The sequence below is a fragment of the Chiloscyllium plagiosum genome, unplaced genomic scaffold (assembly GCF_037043375.1).
Source record: "Chiloscyllium plagiosum isolate Xiang-an unplaced genomic scaffold, Cpla_swu_hap1 HiC_scaffold_8, whole genome shotgun sequence".
Lineage (NCBI taxonomy): Eukaryota > Metazoa > Chordata > Chondrichthyes > Orectolobiformes > Hemiscylliidae > Chiloscyllium > Chiloscyllium plagiosum.
The window spans coordinates 32,735,191-32,757,496 of record NW_028270146.1 but is presented as its reverse complement, the minus strand read 5'-3'; the positions used below and the strand labels follow the sequence as shown (position 1 = coordinate 32,757,496).

The 22,306-nt window shown below is 40.5% G+C and overlaps 1 protein-coding gene across 2 annotated transcripts in view; it reads right to left on the bottom strand.

The window, feature by feature from the left end:
• Positions 1-21,855, bottom strand: part of asb2a.1 (ankyrin repeat and SOCS box containing 2a, tandem duplicate 1) — a 42,321-nt gene extending 20,466 nt beyond the window's left edge. The window contains exons 1-6 of one of the 2 annotated variants that reach the window (XM_043697183.2): positions 21,700-21,855; positions 11,183-11,438; positions 9,710-9,799; positions 8,657-8,823; positions 1,594-1,749; positions 682-927 (exon numbers count right to left, since the gene is read on the bottom strand). In XM_043697183.2, coding sequence (XP_043553118.2) covers positions 682-927; positions 1,594-1,749; positions 8,657-8,823; positions 9,710-9,799; positions 11,183-11,418 — 895 coding nt within the window. In that variant the 5' untranslated portion in view covers positions 11,419-11,438; positions 21,700-21,855. Of the gene's footprint in view, positions 1-681; positions 928-1,593; positions 1,750-8,656; positions 8,824-9,709; positions 9,800-11,182; positions 12,316-21,699 lie in introns of those variants that run through there. The other variant, XM_087989678.1, reaches the window with a different exon arrangement.
• Between the last annotated feature and the right edge of the window lie 451 nt (positions 21,856-22,306).

Here is a 22,306-nt window from a genome sequence, read left to right as displayed (position 1 = left end):
CCTTTAAACATCACTGACATTGCTGGCAAATAATTCCAATGAATCACAGGAGGGAGGCAAATTTCAGGTGCAGCCTTCAAAAGGGTTCAACCATGAGCAAGTGACCACATTGATGTTTTCAACTGGAGGAACAGGTTCCAAAGGTGTAAGAAGAAGAACATAAAATGTCATGAGTTTGACCCTCAAACACTCAGACAGGGGGCAGCACAGGCGAGACATAGTGCTGGATACCCACTAGAGGAAACCTTAGGGGATTGCAATGTTAGGTGAGGAGATCTTACAGGGAAATGGTCAGGATTCCTGAAGAAGGGCTTATGCCCGAAACGTCGATTCTCCTGTTCCCTGGATGCTGCCTGACCTGCTGCGCTTTTCCAGCAACACATTTCCAGCTTTCATCCTGTACCAAAGGCTGGCAGATGACTGGAATCTGCTTCCAATTCCCTGTCAGGCAATGTATTCCAGATCATAACAAATCATTTCATAAGGACATTCTCATCATGCATTTGGTTCTTTTGCAAATGATCTTAAATCCATGCCCAATTGGTAACCAACACTTTATGCCACTGAAAAATGATTCTCCTAATATACTTTGTCAAAAACCCTCATAATTCACTACCTTTCACACAACAATTTAATGGGCAACTTCTTAGTAACTTCCCATCAACACACAATCCTACTTACCATGCTTTGTGAGAAAACGCAAAGATTCCAGTTGTCCACTTTGTGCTGCAACAAATAATGGAGTGATTCCATAAATATTTGTTGCTTCAATCTTGGCACCAGCCATGAGCAGAGCTTCGATGATGTCTAGATCATTTCGTATAGCAGCCTCATGAAGAGCAGCCCACCCACGGTTGCAGCGGTGATTCACATCAGCATTATATTGTATCAGAAGTTTAACGGCTTCCACATTTTTATGTTCACAGGCTGTTAACAGAAATAACTTGAAATTTAAAGCAAATGTTTATGATGTTAGGATTATTTTATTTAGTGCTTCAGAATCAGATTCTATGGTTGTGTAACAATTCTGCTAATCTGCTCCAGTTGTACATGTTGTATAATTATACACTGCAAGATGAATTTAGGATAGGAAACTGTCAGAAGAGAATACATTCTTTTGTTACACATATATTTCCAGAACAATATATATAACTATTAAGCTTTTACCAACCTAACAGATGTGATTTTTAAAAAAAAAATCATTGGCTGGAACAGCATTTTTTGATCCTCTCTAATTGCCCTTGATCTAACTAAGTAATTTGTTATTTGAGAGGGAAGTTAAGAGTCAATCATATTCCTGTGGATCTGGAGTCACATGTAGGCCAAACAGGTAAGAATGCGAGATTTTGTTCCCTAAAATGACATTAATTAATCAATGGCTATTCATGACAATCAACAACAGTTATACCACCATCATGAAACTAGATGTTCATTCCAGATTTTTATTGATTTCAAAGTTCACTATCTGCTGCAGTGGGACTAAACAAGGACTTCATCTGTGACTCTGGGCTATTAGTCCAATGACATTACATTACAACACCACCTTCCCAAATTCATATGCAGAAATGTACTCAATTTTATGTTTTATGTTACCTTTGTAGAGCGCAGTTTCTTTTGCCTTACTAGAGATGTCGCATTCTGCTCCTGCTTCTAGTAAACATTTCATGCATTCCAAGTTCCCCCTGCATGTTGCTAAGAATAAAGGAGTTTCTTCTGCCAGTGTGCGACAGTCTACAGTTCCAGGATAAGCTATTAGAAAATAAAGAAACATGTCAACTCAAATCTCATAAACAGCTATATAATTTTCTTTTTGGTTCCCTGTGTGGTTGAATGTTGACTCCAATCATTTCAGATGTTACTTCTATTCCATATTGTCATGCTTATTTCTTTCAGTGTTATGCCATTTAATTTGTTATTCCCTTCTATTTTTACAATCATGCCTGACTCATTTCTCTGCCTTTACAATTACTTGTTCAGACCAATTGATCATTGATTGACATGACAATTTTTATCAAGTATAACTCTTTGTAGCTTCATTGTATGTTGCAAACTCTGTTTTGGTTGTCAACTTCATTCACTGCTAGCTTTCAATTTGTTACTACCTAGTGACAATTGGTGAGGTAGCTCCCCTTGATTTCACTCCCTTAGTTTTTTTAAACCAAAGGTTTGAATTCATTTTAGCATGAGGCTTTACCTCCAACCAACTAAAATATAGTTAATGTAGTCAATCAGAAGTCACTAGGTTGTCTTGGATCAAAGAAATAAAATATTTATTACCTGCTAAGGGTATACACTATAAAGGAAAATAATAGAATATAGAGTTAGAGTCCTTTTGTTGTCTGTGAGACATTAAGTTTAAACCTGAAGTTGAGGTTGGTTAGCTTATTTCTTGGCTGCAATTAGCAGTAACAAATGTCACAGTTGTTGTAAAGTTCTGATGCTTCTCCTCTGTCATCAATTTCATGAGAACCAGGCAGTTTCTTTTTGAGAGAACGAAAAGTTGAAACAACAACTTCCCTATCAGTAATCTCTGAAAGGTTCTGAGAATCTTCCTTGAAATATTGGTTCTAGTGTTTACATTCAAGAGGCTATTTTTGATGGGTCTGTGAGTGATATGGGGTCAATGTCCAGTGTAGTCGGTTCTGCTGTAACGTGTGTTTCCTCAATGTGAATTGGCTTTAATGCCATTAAAGGATTTAGACTGTTATTTGTAGAAGGCAAACTTTCCTTACCTGTATTGGCTATAACGCGATTTCTGCCCCATTAGTTTAAATGGTGTGGCTATTATATAATTTTCTTATAACGCAGGATCACATGAGAATGGAAGTATTGCATTATATCCGACCGGTTGTACTTTGGATTTGTTGATGTTTTCCTGAGACTGTGGTAGGTTTGAATGGTTGGCTGGATTGGACAAGACCTCTATTTTCACTCATTCCCCCAACAAGAACAATTTTGGCAATTCTGTATTTTTAAGCGTTGTCTCAGTCAAATTTGCAGTTCAAACGTTGACACTCTTAAAAATCCTACCTACAAAAATAAAGGGTATAACCTCATGACAATTTGTATATATTGTCTTACCCTATCCTTATCCTGAATTTTTGTTTTGTAACAAAGGGCTTCCCCATCCTGATAACTTCTAATGGGTGAAACATTAACCTTTTGAAACAAGAACTGCCCTTTCAGCCTGTCCTATCACTCAATTAAACTACAACTGCTCTATTTTACCTTCACAAAATACATTCTACCAAATAAATACCCATGCATTCCAACATTCATTATTATTATATGTTTTAAAGTTTTGATGGTGTGAAACAGCTACCTGGACTGGAAGGTTTGAGTTATATAGCGAAGCTGGATAGGCTGGGATTTTTTCCCTGCAGTGTAAGAGATGGGTGACCTTATAGAAGTGTATTAAATCATGAGAGGCATAGATAAGGTAGATGAGAACAACTTTTTCCCATAGTAGGGGTGTCTCAAACTAGAGGGCATAGGTTTACAGTGAGAGGGGAAAGATACAAAAGGATCCAGAAGGGCCCTTTATTCACACACAAGTGGTGAGTGTCGGGAACATGCTGCCAGAGGAACTGGTGTATGTAGGTACAGTTACAATGTTTAAAAGATATTTTGATAAATCTGTATAAGAAATGTTTAGAGGGATATGGGCCAAACGCAGGCAAGTAGGACTAGCTTAATTTTGGATTATAGTGAGCATGAACTGGTTGGACTGAATGGTGTGTTTCTACTGCTACTCTAGGACTCTATTCCAGATTTCCAGAATGTGGGTCTTTTCATTTTCCATTTATAATGTTATTCCTTTATGTTTCCATGGTTTGTTTACATAAAAGAGGACAACTATTTTGCTCTTTTATAGTTCAGATAGTTTTTGAAGTTAGAGTCAACATCTGCTCACATTTTTTTGTTTGATAACAACATCTTGATGGGAATAGTTTCTGACATTCCTAGGGGACTTTGCAGGAGGGAGGTTATGCAGCATATTTTCCCTGCCAATATTGAGGCTCTGACAAACCCATCAGTTACAGATATTATTTATTTGTAGCCTTATTTAAATGCATTTTACAGCCTGCTTAGAAAGCTAGGAATAATTATTAGTAACATCCTAGGAAGCATAATGTTAAATGTAAATGTATCATTCTATTGAAATAGCCCAGCTTACTTAGCAAACCAAACTTCACAATGTTTGTATCTATTTTTCCAGTATTCCATCATCTAATTTCTTTCTTACTCCAACAGACCTCATCTCATCTTCAACGTTGTCAAAGGTCCACCGAAAATACTTTATCATTATTACTTTAAAAACAAAATCATGTATACTATATAAAATATGCAAATAGTTACAACCAAAAACAGATCATTCCACAACACAATAGTATCAGTCCGCCGCTCTTACATGAACCACTAAAATACCTCTTAGCTGCAACAAATTAGAGGACACTAAGTGTTTACATTTGACATTGATACTGAATATCTATAATCTATGTCTCTTTCATTTTCTTTTAACTCCTGTCTACACTAAATGTGATGACACCATTTTGTATTCAGGCCAGTGAGTTATTTTCTACTTTCAGCAATCACTAACATTCTGCAGAAATATTTTTCCAAATGCACGGCAAGGAAACATTCTGTTCAAATACATTTGAGTGTTATAAACTAAATGTAAGTATTTTTGAACAGAGTCCAAATCCAAATGATTAGTGACTGCTATAATTCAGTTAACAACAATCCATAAAAACCAAAGCCCACTGATTGGGACACATTATATTTACACTCATTAACTTTTAATTAATATATCCACCATCTGTTCCCTTGTTCCTTTAGATCTTAGCCATCCTTTTAGATTATATTACATGATAAGATTCCCTTTTCATTCTTTTAAGTCAATTTATATACATATATTATATCAAATGGAAGAAAATATACTAAATGACAACATATGTTCCATTTTTACACATTAAGACTCTCAAGTGGCTTTTTTTTCAGTATGTCTAACAGTTTCTTAGAGCTTTCTCCTTTATTTGTAAAGCAATCAGATAGTTGACTGTTGCTATCCACCTATTTCAATTTGGAAATGTCTCACTTTCCCAGCTTCTGTTTTAGGATTGTAATATTAATCCATGGTCTTTTTTCTATTTACACATATTGTGAGTGCATGCTATCCAGTACAGACTCCGTCTTGATATATAGTATTCATGGGTATTGCTGCTGAATGCCTTCTAAGTAGTTTTTTCAATATTTTTGCTATGAAAACTACCTTACCTACCACCTCACTAAGAGTAAGAGTTTCTGCCACTAAGGTACTTTATATTAGTCTTTTGATCATTGGGCAACATTTACGACTCTATCCCACAAGTTATAAACTCTCCGACACTTGAAAACCCATCATGGAGATTTATTTAAGAAGCACCATTAAAACTACATGTTCCAGACATCTCCCAATGATGGAAATTTCAAACCAAATGTTCCATTTTTAAATTTTTTTATTTGCCCAAATAACATCTTCCACTTTGTGCTTTTACATAGTTATACTGAAGTCTCATATTTTTCTAAGATAGCATCTGACTTTTTTGTTTGGGTGCTGAGACAATTCAGCTGTCCAATTAGACTTTGCAATGCCTTCATTTCAGTTTTGGAAACTGCACCACCTTTCTATGAGGCTCTACTTTGACTAATAACAATGGGGCTAAAATTTTCCAAGTAAGATTGCTGATGCAAAATGATGCTTCATCCATTCTGCCCGGTTTCAAATCCAATATACTTAAAAGCCCCAAAGTCTGACTTCTAATTTTAAGCAAACTATGATAAGATCTTCAAAGTTCCAAGAATCTATGTGCATCAAAAAGATGTCTGAAAGATGCTCTTCAAGGTGCCAATAAAACATTGCATGGTGTGCTTTTAACTGAAACTGACATAATTTTAATAAGACAGACCTTACTGAGAACTATCAAGCTTTACTGGCATAATTCAAGCAACATTTAGTTATCTTCCAAAATGACCCCACTGCATTTGGTGCTTCATGTGAAGGATGAAGGAGAATTTCCCTGTTGAGGTGCTCTCCTTGTAGAAATGTAGCTTTAATATCAATTGATCCACACCCACAAACATTTCTTGCTGATAAAGCTAAGAAAGATTTTAAAATTGCTTTATCTTCTGTCAGTGAATCTACTTTTCTATCTTTGTCTCCCAGCTTTAGACTGATAAATCCCATCAGGAAAACATTTTCTGTGCATATCCACCAATGTGATAGAGCTGGTTGTCCCCTTTCTCGTACCTCTGTGTATACACCTCAAATTCTGTCTAGCTTTAAAATTCTCTTTGTTTGACATTTTTACTAAATTGTCTTCTAGTTTGGCTGTGGCCACTAGGATTACCAATTACATGAATTTCTGCTCAGAGGTGAAGAAGTGTGGTTGTGCCTTATTGATCTCTACTATGAGATTATCACACTCGCCACCTCTTATCCCTGCATCCTTCACTGAAGTGTTTGAGAACGGATAGGCAAATTGCTTACCAATTTTAACATGAATCACATTTTGCCTTCTAAGTTTCTGTTCCTGACGTCAATAATAAGACCATAAGAGACAGGAACAGGAGTAGACCATTTGGGCCCTTAAGCCTGCTCCACCATTCATTTGGATTGTAGCTTCTCTGACATTTCTCATGTCAGTCTTCCTGAGTTTTCCCCTACTGATCAAAAATCTATCTATCTCAGCCTTAAATATACAAAAGGACATGGCTTCCACAGTTCAAGGAGTTCCAAACACTCAACTCTCTGATAGAAGAAATTCCACCTCATCTCAGTCTTACATTTGCACCCCTTTATTCTAACACCATACCTTCTGGTGCTGGACTCTTCCATCAGGGGAAACATCCTCTCAGTATTTATACTGTCAAGCTTATATGTTTCAATGAGATCACTCATGCTTCTAAACTCCAGTGAGTTGAATCCCAACCTGTTTACCCTTTGCTCACAGGAAAATCTCTCTATACCAATCCTAATGAATCTTCTTTGAATTGCTATCAATAAAATGATGTCTTTCTTTAAATAACAGGAACAAAATTGCTCACAGTAGTCCAGATGTGGTCTCACCAGAATTTTTTACAGCTTTGGTAAGAATTCTCTTCTCTTATAGCCCAACCCCCTTGAAATAAGCGCCAACATTCCATTAGCCTGCCTGATCACCTTTGTCTCTTTATGTTGTAGCTTTTTGTAGATTTCCTCTATTTAAATAATATTTTGTTCTTTTGTGCTCCCTTCCAAAATGAAGAACTTCACCTTTCCCAAATTACACTACATTTGCCAACTTTTTGCCCACTTTCTTAACCTGTCAACATCTCATTGTAAACTGTTTGTTGCCTTCTCATATCTGTTTTTGTGTTGACTGCAAGTTTAACTACAATACATTTACTGCATTCCTTGGAGTCATTAATATATACTGTAAACAGTTGCAGTCCCAGAACAGAACCTCACTGGTCACATGTCACCAACATGAGAAAGAATCCCTGTTCCCCATTCACTGTTTCCAGCCCACCAGTTAATTATCTATGCCAATATACTATATCCAACACCATGGACTCCTATCTTACTACTTAGTCTTTTATGAGGAACCTTGTTGAACACCTTATGGAAGTCCAATTACAACACATTACTGGTTCCCTCCACCCACTCTGGTTGAGATGTCCTCAAAAAAACTCGAAGAAATTAATCAGACACAATATTCCTTTCATGAAGCTATCATGTCTCTGCTTGATTAGATTAGAATTTTCCAAACATTCTGCTATTGCCAATAATTGATTCAAATATTTTTACAATAATAAATGTTATGCTAATAAGCCTATGTTAGCTACTGTTGATAGGTCTGACTCACGAAAAGGTTTGATCAACTATTAATTTTATTCAACTAATATGTCTACCGCAAAGAAAAGGGCCCTTCGGCCTATCAAGTCTGTGCCAATCAAAAACCATCTAACTGCTCTAATCCTATTTTCCAGTACTTGGCACTTTGTATGCCTTGGTGTTGCAGCTTGAAATACTTTGTAATTATTACAAGGGTTTCCACCTCTCCCACTATTACAGGCAGTGAGTTCCAGATTCCCACCACCCTTTGGGTAAAAAATATTTTCCTCAGATCCCCTCCAAAACTTCTGTGCCCTACCTTAAATCTATGCCCCAAACATTGATCCATCCACAAGGTGGGGGGGGGCGGAATGTTCCTTCCTGTCTAGCTTATCTCCTCCTCTTATACTTATCAATCATGTCACTGTTTGGTCTCCTCTAAGGAAAACAACCCCAGCCTAATCATCTCTCCTCACAACTAAAACTCTCCTACCCAGATAAATCTTTTCTGCAGCCTCTCCAGTGCAATCACGTTCTTCCCAAAATGTGGATATATGTACAATACCAGTCTATATATTTTCCAAATCTTGAGAAAACGAAGTATCCTGGAAAGTGCACCAATACGTCAGTGCTGTTCGCCAGTTCCTTTACAGTCTGTGTCATTTTCCCCAAACTGGATAAGAAGTCCCGCCTGTCCTTCAGTTCACCATAGAACCTTACAGACAGGGTCCCACAACATGCAGTTTAATCTCTTGTCATGTACAGTGTGTAGGTTCCCGCGGCTCTCCCTCCCTCACTGACCTTGAAGCAACAATTTCGCACAGCCGGGTTTGTTATAGTAAATTGTTTCGTGCAGAGGGAGCCAGCCCTCCGAGTTTGGCACAGAAAGCACTTTCCCAGCTCGGATCATATTTGACAAGGTTTCTTCATCACCATTTTTTATCGCAACAACGGCAGGATCCACCTCCCTAGATGAAAAGCAGAAAGGATGTAATGTCGCTGCAACAGTGCAGCCTTTAAAATTGTACGTCCACAGTTAAAACAAAAAAATACATGTCAGTTTGGAGAGATCTAATCAACCTTGAAATGTCGACCCCTGGAAAACGCTTCCACGTTGAGATAAATAACGCGCGACCTTGTAATATTTCGTTGGAACACCCCGATGTAGTCCCTCAATGCAACAGCAGGCACGTCTAAAGATCCTTGCCGAATGGTCCAGCCCAGCTCCCCCCCCCCCCCCCCAGCCTCCCGCCCCCAGCCTCCCGCTTGAATATCATTCAGGGTCAGGTCATCGCTGGGTGTCACAGCAAGTGCAGTGAGAGCGGAGGCACTGCCCAACAAACAAATAGGCAAATGCAAAACATTGACTGAGGAAAACAGGCATCCACACTCCCACCCCGGGGGGCACAAGTTTTAACCCCAAGAGTTAGTTTAACCGCCAGTTATCTCTCTCTTTCTATTTACATTTGATTCGTGGCCTGAGGCTGTAGGGTCCTTCACTTTAACATGATCCTGCACAATCCTTCTCTGTTCTTTATTGTATGGATGGGAACGTTTGGATAAAGATTATTTTTGAAGGCTGGGCTGCAACCAAATGTCCAAATCTCGTTGCAAGTAAACTGTCATATTACAAAAAAAACTGTTAAATAATACGTTGTCATCAAGCGGAATAAATTACGATAAATTATCCTCTCATCGCTGTATCTCAATCGCTGAAATTCTCAAAGCTATTTTTACCTGGGGAATTTTCAGTACATTTAGGATGAACCTATCTACCCCACCCCCGCCCTCCCCGCCCGGTCCCACCGACCGATCCCTTCAATAATCCGGGTCTGGATCTGAAGATATACTTACACCACCGGCTTGGAGGGTCGAATCAGTCTCCCATCGAATCTCCTTGATCTCGGAGGGTTGGCGGTCGGAGCAGAAGTAGTCACTGGCGACCTAAGAGAACGGCGAGGATGAAATAGTGAAAAATATTCCGCGTAAGAGAAGCCCCTCATTTTTCTCCCCTGCAGCTCTTCCAACTCAAAATGTGAGGCGCTGGCACCGATCGGCTCCCGCACGTGTTTATTTTTGGCTTCGGAGACGTCGAGGGACTATTTGACCATATAAGACAATAGAGAGCAACAGGCTCTGAGAAGGGATTGTGGAGGGGACTGCTCAGAGACACACAACTCGGAAAACGTTAACTTCAACCTTACGGTACCAGTTGTATATTTATTGTCATCCAGGATGACCTACTGTTTAAATAAAACAACGGCGAGACCAGACAAAACAAATCCTGGCAACTGTTGGAAACGAATCGATCACAAAGGCTGATAGGACAGGGGGTAAGACTGAGGACAACACTGACAGACCGCAGGAAATGGATGGGAGGACAACACATCTTGCATTCCCAGAGGAGGAGTTAACAGGTTGAATGACCTCTCCGTAAAGGAATCAGGAGGTTGGTAGATGGCGCATAGGATTAGTTCGGATGAAGCAGGAGATTAGGAGAACCTGAAACACCCTGGAGCGGGCCCTTCGGCCCCTCGAGCCTGTTCTGCCAGTGAATAAAAACAAGGGCTGATGTGGTTGTTGTTGTCTCAACTCCACCCTTCGTGTGTGCCTCTCTCCTCCCCCACCTCCATATAGCTCTTGATTCCATTGTCTATCAAAGGTTTAACACCGCCTTGATTAAATGTATGTCCTAGCCTCGAATAGCCAGAGGACATCTCCTGCACACACAAACACACTGAACTGGATTTAATCGCTGGTCTGAAATGTCGTCAGGCGAAGAAACTGCCCATGGGGATATCCTGCTCAATGCTCTCAATATCCTCTCCCCGACTGGCCATAGCTATGTTTTGTGAATTGTCAGCCCACCCTCACCCTTAACCAGTTTCCCGTCAATAACATACTCCAATGTCTTCCAATGGTGTTAAATGGTAATCTATTTCGTCTGGAAATCTTGCCTGGTTTTCACATCAATCGCAATGAGTAGATGAACGATGCGTTAGATCCGACCAGCAGCAAGGCGGTGAGATTGACCAGCAGATAATAGAGTTAACAGGTTCGGCCAAGGTTTTACTGCACACACACACACGTTCAAATACAAGAGACCATTGCCTGCCAGCTTGGAGCAATCGTGCCTGCTTCAACATTGCCCCAGGGATAGCCAGGCATGTTCCTGCAAACAGGGCCCTTGGGACTTAAGGCTGAGCCAGGCGAGTGTTGGATAAACTGGTCTCTTGAGCCTTTCAGTCGGAGAGCTGTGTCTGCTTGTGTTAGTGTGTGGATGTTGCTGTCAGACCGAATCACAGCGCTCTGTACCTGGACACCCACCTGGTCTTGGCACAAGCTTGAGGGGCCGCGGTCTGAACCACACGCCCAGTCACCTGGGCCTGAACTCGATTCCTGGGGTGTGCCTGGCCCCTCGGACCTGGAGGCTGCACCGAGCCGGATTGCGCCTCAAGGCTTTGCTCGACCGCCATCTGGATGAGTTCCTCTTCACTCAGGCTGCTGTACAGACTGTACTCCTCTTGGCCAAATGTGCGGCTGGAAGTGACTCCCGTCGCCATCCTCCCGCCGCGTCTGAGGGCTGTGCAAGGAGACATACACAACAAACTTTTCAAAAGCTCGCCAAGTTTTCTTGTCGCATTCCTTGCCATTTATGTGCAGTTCTGCGCAAAAAAATCTGGGAGGTCCCAGAGAAATCAACGTGATGTAGTGTGCATGGTGGGTGCATGTGAATATTATTGTTTGCTGAAAACGGCGTGTTATTTGACTTTCTGAGCTTTCTTACATCTGTTTGGTGTCCAGTTAGAGATTGCTATTGTTATGTTAGACTCCTATTGCACCGGAGCTGCAGTATAGTGGCTGCTTCACATCGGTTATATGTTTACTATATGGGACTCCAAAAGCCACTGATTGGTGCTGCTTTAAAGAACGCACACACGCACAGACACACACCCTCTCCCCCTCCTCTCTAACTATATTTGCTCAGTTTAAACAACTGTAACAAATTCATTGTAGCCAGTTTTTGTTTAAAATTTGGATCATGGGATGTGAACATTGCTGGCAAGAACAACACGTTGCCCCCCCCCCCCCATGCCACCGGAGAAGGTGTTGGTGTGCCCTCTGCATGAACTACTGCAGTCCATATAGGGCAGTTACATCCACAGTGTGGTGAGGGTGGGAGTTGCAGGAATTTGATCCCAAAGGAACAGATCCCAAAGAAATTTAGGGGGTTGGCTTAACTTAGTTTGCAAGATAGCTCGTCTCTGATGCAGTGGGATACTAACAGTATGGGTTAAGATTAGATTAGATTACTTACAGTGTGGAAACAGGCCCTTCGGCCCAACAAGTCCACACCGACCCACCGATGCGCAACCCACCCAGACCCATTCCCCTACATTTACCCCTGCACCTAACACTACGGGCAATTTAGCATGGCCAATTCACCTGACCTGCACATTTTTGGACTGTGGGAGGAAACCGGAGCACCCGGAGGAAACCCATGCAGACACGGGGAGAATGTGCAAACTCCACACAGTCAGTCGCCTGAGGCGGGAATTGAACCCGGGTCTCTGGCGCTGTGAGGCAGCAGTGCTAACCACTGTGCCACCGTGCCGCCCACAACAGTCCACAACAGTCGCGATTACTGTGAAGGACTCACATTCTCAACCTCTCTCCTTGCCAGAGGCTTGGTAGTCCTGAAGTTAAACCACCACCAATTATCTCTCTCTGCTCCATGATCTGGTAAGACTATGGTGATGTTATATTTGCAAGTCAGGACAATATGTGGCTTAGAGTTGATGCTGCTCCTATGCATCTGCTGTCTTTATTTTAGTTGTAGCATTGCAGGTATAGCATGTACTTTTGAAGGAGTCTTGGCCAGTTCATCCTCTCCATTGCCAGATTCTTCACCCAGTCATTGAGAAAGCCCAGCATCAGACCCTGAGCCCACTGCACCACAACTTAACATATGTATTAGGTATCTAACCACAGTTGTCACCATTTTATCCATCATCCACCTTGTGTAACTGAATGGTAAGGAAGTTAATTTGCACAATAGAGACAGTTGTGTTTTCTGTATATTCAGTGCCAATCTAAAAGAGACAAGCAAATCCCAAATTAATTGGATGGTACAAGATATGGATCTTCATACATAAACTTGACACAACCAATTTACTTTGAAATTGGATTAATTTCAAATTCTCTCTATGCCATATTCATGAAAATATATCACTTGGAGTGTAGAGGCAACTTTATTGAAAAAAACACTGAATATGACTTACATTCTTGCTCTCCAGAATTCTGAGAGCACATGTTTGCTTTTTATTAGTCTCTGGTATACAGCTATAATAGCATATATTGGGTATCAAGGCCAATTCTGTAGGCTTTGCTTTGCCTTCTCATTCTTAGTTATTCAGTCACGATTGAAGAATCTCCTGCGATATTATGTATCTTCATCCCTTGCATTGTTACCTCTGGCATCCACCAAGGATCAGACCTTGGCATCTTTCTATTTCTTATCTGAATATTGCCCCTTAGCAACATCATTTGAAGCAAAAAAAAAGATTACACATGTATTAAGATGATACCAAGTCTATCTCAGTGCCATCTCTCAGGATGCTTTATTGTGCCAATGTTATTAGTCTGCTTGTCCATCTTCTAGTTCTGTATAAGCTACAGTTTCTGCCAATTGCAGAAGCAATTATGTTCATCCCCTGTAACAAACTCCATTTACTCCCTGCAGATTCTATGTTCTGCCTTGCTCCCTGTCTCCACCAGAATCAGCAAAATTCATTACGTACAGCCTAACCGATGCTAAGATCCGCTTACTCATCACCCCTGTGCTTACTCTAAATTGACTCTTGGTCTTCCAAGAATTTAATTTAAAAATACTGATTTCAATATTCACCAATGTTAATGCTCACAATCCCTTCTATCTTTATACCCTCCTCCATGCAAATCTCAGACACACTCCATTTCTCCAGCTCAAGCCTTCTGTGGATCATCCATTGCCTTTTAGTTATCATTGACAGCTCTGATTTCAAACTCTAGCTTTAAACACTAGCTAGTTTAAGTCTAGCTTTCAACTCTAGACTCACACTGTAAACCTCCTTGTCTCTAAACCTTTAAGATCCTCCTTAAAATCATTCCACTCATACAAGTTTTAAAGCACCCATCCTAATATCTCCTTTTTTGATTTTATTTATTTGATTACAATTATGTAATCAATTCATAATCACAATCATAATCAATCATGATCACAATTAAATGCACAATTTAAATGTGAATTGTTATTGTCAGCCATAACGTCTCTTATTTTATCAGAATCCAGAAGCACAAGAGCACAGCGGGTATTGGAAACTACTTCACATCATTTTCCTGTAAGGAGATTGTCTATGTGAATCTGCCTATTACACCATTCATTTGGAAAGTAGACAGAATGCAGACAATTTAAGTTTAGCTACAATTATTTTAGTGTACACTGAAAGAGATTTGTATTCTCCTGCTCCTCGGATACTGCCTGACCGGCTGTGTTTTTCCAGCACCACAGCCTCGACCCAGAATGCAGACAATGTTTTATAAGAAAAAGTTTTCGATACACCCGGAAATTGGGAAATTGAATAAAATAAAATAAGGAACTTGATCATAATGTTAAAAACAGTTTATATATTTAATTGTTTAATAATGAGTGCTTAAGGGCTAATTTATCACTGCACCAATTTCCAAAGATACAAGCTAATAATGCAAAACATGTTGTTACTAGGAGACATGGGCAATGAGAGGATATTTAATATGGCCTTTGGTTAAGAAATCATTTTTTTGCAGTGACATAGTTAATCACATGCTTAGGAGGAAATGAGGTCAATATACTAAGGCATGTTTATCACTTTGTAACAGTACATAATTCATGCATGCCACAGTCCTCTGGCAAAACTTGCTTTGTTTATCTGTTCAAAGTTAACCTCAGCAACAATGTGACTTGCTATTATTAGCAACAGTTCCAAAAGGACATTGATCCCTGTCATTTTCTCTGAAACTCCATTTAGAGTGGGAAGTGTGTGATACCGCTGTTACTTAGGTCTTTGATACTGTACATCCTTCATCATTTAAACAGCTAACTGCAAATTTTGCTGGCCATGACATGCTTCTGACATTAATGTTGACAAATAGCAAAAATCAAAGGAATACTCTGAACTGTTGAGGAATGAAAGTTGATCTAACTGAAACATTTAAGATTCTGAGAAAGTTTGACTAAATATATTGAGGGTTTGTTAGGAAAACAAAAGAAAACATATGTCAGGAATAGACAGGACAGATCAAGTGAATCCTTAGAAGCGTATAAAGGCAGTAGGAGTGTACTTTAGAGAAATCAGGAGGGCAAAAAGGGGACATGAGATAGCTTTGGCAAATAGGGTTAAGGAGAATCCAAAGAGATTTTGTAAATATATTAAGGGCAAAACAGTAACTAGGGAGAGAATATGGAACCTCAAAGATCAACAAGATGCCCTTTGTGTCGAGCTGCAGGAGATGTGGGAGATACTAAATGAGTATTTTGCGTTAGTATTTACTGTTGAAAAGGACATGGAAGATATAGACTGTAGGGAACTAGATGGTGACATCTTGAAAAAATGTCTGCATTACAGAGGAGGAAGTGCTGAATGTCTTGAAACATATAAAAGTGGATAAATCCCCAGGACCTGATCAGGTGTACCCTAGGGAAGTGATTGCTAGGCCTCTCACTGAGATATTTGTATCATTGATAGTCACAGGTGAGGTACCGGAAGACTGGAGGTTGGCTAACGTGGTGCCACTGTTTAAGAAAGGTGGTAAGGACAAGCCAGGGAACTATAGACCAGTAAGCCTGATGTTGGTGGTGGGCAAGGTGTTAGAGGGAATCCTGAGGAACAGATTGTTCATGTATTTGGAAAGGCAAGGACTGATTAGGGATAGTCAACATGGCTTTGTGCGTGTGAAATCATATCTCACAAACTTGACTGAGTTTTTTGAAGAAGTAACAAAAAGGATTGACGAGGGCAGAGTGGTAGACCTGATCGATATGGACTTCAGTAAGGTGTTCAACAAAGTTCCCTATGGGAGACTGGTTAGCAAGGTTAGGACTCATGGAATACAGTGAGAACTAGCAATTTGGATACAGAACTAGCTTAAAGGTGGGAGACAGAGGGTGGTGGTGGAGGGTTGTTTTTCAGATTGGAGGCCTGTGACCAGTGGAGTGCCACAAGGATCAGTGCTGGGCCCACTACTTTCATCATTTATATAAATGATTTGATGTGAGCATGAGAGGTATAGTTAGTACGTTTGCAGATGACACCAAAATTGGAGGTGTAGTGGACAGCAAAAAAGGTTATCTCAGATTACAACAGGGTCTTGAACAGATAGGCCAATGGACTTAGAAGTGCCAGATGGAGTTAAATTTAGATAAATGCGAGGTGCTGCATTTTGGGAAAACAAATCTTAGCAGGACTTATACACTTAATGGTAAGATCCTAGGGGGTTTTGCTGAACAAAGAGACCTTGGAGTGCAGGTTCATAGTTCCTTGAAAGTGGAGTCACATGTAGATAGGATAGTGAAGAAGGCATTTGTATGCTTTCCTTTATTGGTCAGAGCATTGAGTACTGGAGTTGGGAAGTCATGTTGCAGCTGTACAGGTCATTGGTTAGGCTACTGTTGGAATATTCTGGTCTCCTTCTTCCTTTTGGAAAGATATTGTGAAACTTGAAAGGGTTCAGAAAAGATTTACAAGGATGTTGCCAGGGTTGGAAAATTTGAGCTATAAGGAGAGGTTGAACAGGCTGGGGCTGTTTTCCCTGGAGCGTCAGAGGCTGAGCGGTAACCTCATAGAGGTTTACAAAATTATGAGGGGCATGGATAGGGTAAATAGGCAAATTCTTTTCCCTGGGGTGGGGAGTCCAGAACTAGAGAGCATAGGTTTAGGGTGAGAAGGGAAAGATATAAAAGAGACCTCAGGGGCATTTTTATCACGCAGAGGGTGTTATGTGTCTGGAATGAGCTGCCAGAGGAAGTGGTACAGGCTAGTACAATTGCAACATTTAAATGGCATCTGGATGGATATATGAATAGGAAGAGTTTGGAGGGATATGGGCTGGGTGCTGGCTGGTGGGACTACATCAGGTTGGCTTATCTGGTTGGCATGAACGGGTTGGACCAAAGGGTCTGTTTCCATGCTGTACATCTCTATGGCTCTATGAATATGATAGGGTAGATGCAAAGACTAGGGGACATTGTTTTAGAATATCAGATTGGCCATATAGAACTGATCATACATTCAGACCTGAGATGAGGAGCAACCTCTACACATGGATGCTTGTGAATGCTTAGGACTCACTATCCCAGAATGTTGTGGATGCTCAGTTCAGATGAATTTGGTAAGATTCCTTGGACTCTACATGAATCAAAAGATATGGAGATGGGAGAGATAGAGAAATTGACGTAGATAATAAACCAAGATCTTACCTAATGATACAGTAGGCCATGGTAGGCCCAGAGCAGGGCCTCCTGGTTGTGGTCCTAGAGTAACCCACCCAGACCCTATATTTATCCCTAACACTTTGGGCAATTTAGCATGGCCAATTCATCTAACCTGCACATCTTTAGATTGTGGAAGGAAACCGGAGCACCAGGAGGAAACCCACAGAGACACAGGGAGAATGTGTAAACTCCACACAGTCAAGTCAGCTGAGGCTGGAATCGAACCCAGGTCCCTGGTGCTGTGAGGCAGCTGTGCTAACCACTGAGTCACTGTGCCGCACCTGTGTGTAGACCTTTTATTTAATTTCTCAAGCTGTTACATTCAGAAAGCTTATCAAATAGAAAAAATAAGAAAATTTTAGAAGAGTTCAAGGAACTCAAAATTTATAAAGAAAGAACTTTATTCACAGTGTCTTCATATCCTCATCATAAAGTATTTCATAGCCAAATGTTATTCAAGTGTATCCACTGTTGTTATGTAGACAAAAGAATACTGCCAATTTGTACACAAAATCCCATCAGTGATGTAATTAATCATTTAGTACCTTTCTGGATGATGGTCAACTTCCCATTTTTTAACTGGTATTATTTAAACTACTAAATATGTCCAAACGAATTAAGCCTGTTTTCATTTAACATCTTATCTAAAAGTCATCACCTTCATTAATACAATATTCTGATACTACACTTAAGTCATTTTCTCTGATCTTGGAATGAGACTAGAACTCAAGATCCTCTGATTTAATGTTAAACAGATTGCAGCTGAGCCAAGCTGACACAAGTTCGTACCAATATTTGGGATTGACACATCTTAACTTCTTTTTGAAAGAAAGAGATGCACAACTTAATGCATATATGCAGGAGTCAGATTTTCTGGTCATCATGAATTTTGTGATGAGTATAATTATACGTTTAAAAATACTGAATTGATGACTGAATGTAATATCCTATTTTTCTCAATGAATTAATATGCATCTTTGACAGTGTCTTGTCTCTTACTAGACAGTGAATCTAATGTGAACAATAATACCCATCATGTTATCATTATGTGTACCTTCTCTAAATTAACAAGGAAAACCCAATGTGCTTTTGCCCAAATATCCTGTAAGTTTACCTAGATCCTAATATGTTTATTTTAGTGTACATTGAAAGAGATTTGTATAACTTTAGGGAACATGGTGTTCACTATTTACTTCACTTTCAAATGCTTTTCTGTGTCAAAATTTATTGGAAGGCAATGATGAGATTATAGACCACGAAGCCATAAGACATAGAAGCAGAAGTAGGTATTTGGACCCATCCCATCTATTCCATAATTTAGTAAGAGTATGGTTGATCTGGTCATCTTCGTCTCCACTTTCATGTCTTTTCCTCATAAGCTTTGTTTGCCTTACTGAGTAAAAATCTGGATATCTCAGTTTTGAATATTCTTAATGATCCACCCTCAACACCTCTCTGTGGTAAATAGTTCTGGAAGGTCACTACCTTCTGATAGAAGATATTCCATGGGTGGCACTGTGACTCAATGTTCAGCACTGCTGTCTCACAGTGCCAGGGACCCATGGTTCGATTCCAGCCTTGGATGACTATCTGTGTGGAGTTTGCACATTCTCCCCATGTCTGTGTGTGTGCTCCTGGTGCTCCAGTTTCCTTCCACAGTCCAAAGATGTGCAGGTTAGGTGGATTGGTTATCCTAAATTGGCCTGTAGTGTCCAGGGATGTACAGGCTAGGTGGGTTACACCATAGGAAATGCAGGGTTACAGAGATAGGGAGTGGGAGTGAGTGGGATGCTTTTCAGAAGGTCTGTGTGGACCTGTGGGGCTGAATGGCCTGTTTCCACACTGTGGGGTTCTATGATTCCCTATCTCTATCTTAAATGGGTGACTCTGAGATTATGTCCTCTGGTCCTTATCTCTTGCACAAGGAGAAACATCTTCTCCACATCTACTGTGTCAAGTCCCTAAGAATCTTATATGTTTCAACAAAGTTGCCTCTTATTCTTCTAAACTCGGATGTGTAAGGCCCAGTCTACTCAATGTCTCCTCATAGTAACATTTCTCCACACTTGGAATCAACCTGGTGAACCTTCTTCTGAATTGCCTCCAATTGTAGTCTGAGATAAGGGGACCAAAACTGTTCACATTATTCTAGTACACGACTGAGAATAGGCCTTTTACAAGGCTCATTCATATAGTTTTTATAAAAAGCTGTACTGTAGGGTATTAATAGCTCCCTCACAGATGTGACCTTGCAAGCACAGGGAGTGAGGAAGGATCTAATTCTGAGATTCAAGGTTCAGGCTGTGGAAAAAAGTCCGTCTTGAATCTGTACATGCTTGAGTAAATCTGCACGGATATGTTCACAGATAATATTTACTTTAGCTTTAGCCTGTTTTGAAATGTAGCACATGCAGTTGCAGCTTTTAATTCTCTGAATAGATGGACTCTTTGGATCTTGTACGATGAAAGAGAGGAACTTTTGTTCCCAATTCATCAGAATTATGCAGAGATGGATAAACTTTAATTTCGCACAACAAATGTGATCCATAAACTACATGGAACAGAAGCATTATGTTGTCTTCAAGCTAGGCTAGATGTTCAACTCTAAATGCCTCAATCCTGCAGAGTCATCGACTCAATATCCCTACCAACTGAACAGCTGTGCTCCTGGGAGGAATTCCTAAATTGTCAGAAGCTGGTTGGTTCAAAGTTAGCACGTGGGTTACCAGATTTAGAGTGGAAGGAAGAATTGAGGGGTTGCGCGAGAGAGACCAAGCCCTTTCACCAATCACAGAACAGAGGCTGCATGTTCTCAGATTCTTATAGGAAGGTATTCTTGCAATGAATGGAACAGGAATTTTGTCTTTCAGGCTAAACTCTTCTAAAACGTTGAAAGTAGTGATGGATCCATTGTTGTTAAGTTGGTAGAACACCAGGGGTCTTTGTGAATTTAATTAAAAAGAAAATATTTGATGTACAGTATAATGGAGTGCAAGGGGAACGTTGGGTTCAATTTGGGATTAAAAATGAAATACTCTTGTGATTTTTCCCCCCAGGGCATTTCCGAGCTACAAAATAAATAAATCAAAGAATTGCGAACGATGGAGATTGAAATAAAATCGGAATTTGGAGGAGTCAGGTCACTAAACTCAAAATGTTGACTTTGTCTCCTCACGGATGCTGCCAGACCTGCCGAGTTTCTCCAGCAATTTCTGTTTTTGTTTGTACGAAATAAATACTTTGTGTACGTCTGAATAAAAAAAAAGATGGTCCCAATGTTGCGGTAAAGAGGGAGATTTTGAGAAAATGGACAGGATCGAAATAAAGCGGGAATTGAAACGTTGCCGGTGACAGAAAAGTCAGCGGTTCGGATGTATTTGAGATTGCTGGGGAAGTGAAGGGAAAACTCGAAGGCTTTGGTCACAGTCTTCTGATCCTTTTTAGTTGCAATAGTGCCAGAGGAGGGAAGGATTGCAAACATTACACCCAGTCTAAAACGCGGGAGAAGGATAAAGCCAGTGGCTGGCGGCCAATCAGAATAACAAAACACACACACATCTCAAAACAGAAGCCTTGACTGGCAGCTAGCTATTTCTGAACTCGTTTCTCGGGTTTGTACAGTTCATCTTGCTTCAGGTTTCAAACTGCTGACGATGTTTGTGTTACACAACAGGAACGCAGGGGGTAAACAAGTTTGATGAACTCCCAGAAAGCTATTATTGTATATACATGGTCAATACTGACTGACCGTTCCGATATTGACAATAATGTAAGTCAGAGGTCACAGGACACCAGGTTATAGTCCAACAAGTTTATAGTCCAACAAGCTGCTCCGAAAGCTTGTGATTTCAAATAAACTTGTTGGACTATAACTTGGTGTCCTCTGACTTTGTCCACCCAGTCCAATACCTGCAGCTCCACGTCATGGCAATAATATTAGAGCAGAATGCACATACACACACACAGCAAACTGCCTAGAATTTAACTGGAATATCTCGAGTCCCCTGGAGTTCCAGATCGAGCCTGGCTCTGACCCCTGGGTGTCTGTCCATGTAGACACTGGAGTTATGCCTGCAAGAGACCTAACAAATCTGGGACCTTTATCATGTATTTGTGGATGCTATCTGCACTGCCACGCTGGTTGGCTGAAACGATTATTTTCACTGATGGAATTGGTGTCGGCCTTCTCGAAGGAATTAAGGTTTTAGTGAGCAATGCGTAAACCGAAATTTTAAGCAGCCTTGTTATTTTTCTTTGGCGTTTGCATTTTTCTGAAACTCTTATTTCGCCGTTTCGAATTGCAAAGACAGCGCACACGGTTGCAACGATAAATTACCGTTTATCCTGTCGCGGGACTTCTTTGCAATCCGCAGTTCAGTGTCCCTGTTTGATCTTTTAGATTAAAGCCTATCCGTAGACGCTCCTTGAGCTTTTTTAGTAGTCCCGATTTCCTCCCGTCTAGTCTGCCTTCCACTCTGCTTGCCCTTTATGCAAGAATAGAGGGCATTGAAGCAGCTCTATTTTTGTATCAGTGCATGACCAATCATGACAGATGAACTATGGTCGTGTGACTGGAAAGTATATTTAACTGTGCTGAACTATCCTCATCGTTCTCGACTTGTCTATAGCTCTTGGTATGCTTCAAAACACTGTTGGGCTCCAGTGCTGCTTCTTTGTTGCTCATAGTGCACAGAGAATCTCCCAAACAATTTCTGTTCCTGTGGTCAAACTCAGACCCTCCCAAATATCAATGTTTGGTCTCCTCCTATTGTTCATCAACGTGATTCCAAGAGGCAACATCAGCTAAATATGTCCTATCCCTGCTTTCTGCCTTTCCTAAATATTAGGAAATTTTAGATTACTTTTTTTAGATTACTTACAGTGTGGAAACAGGCCCTTCGGCCCAACAAGTCCACATCGACCCGCCGAAGCGCAACCCACCC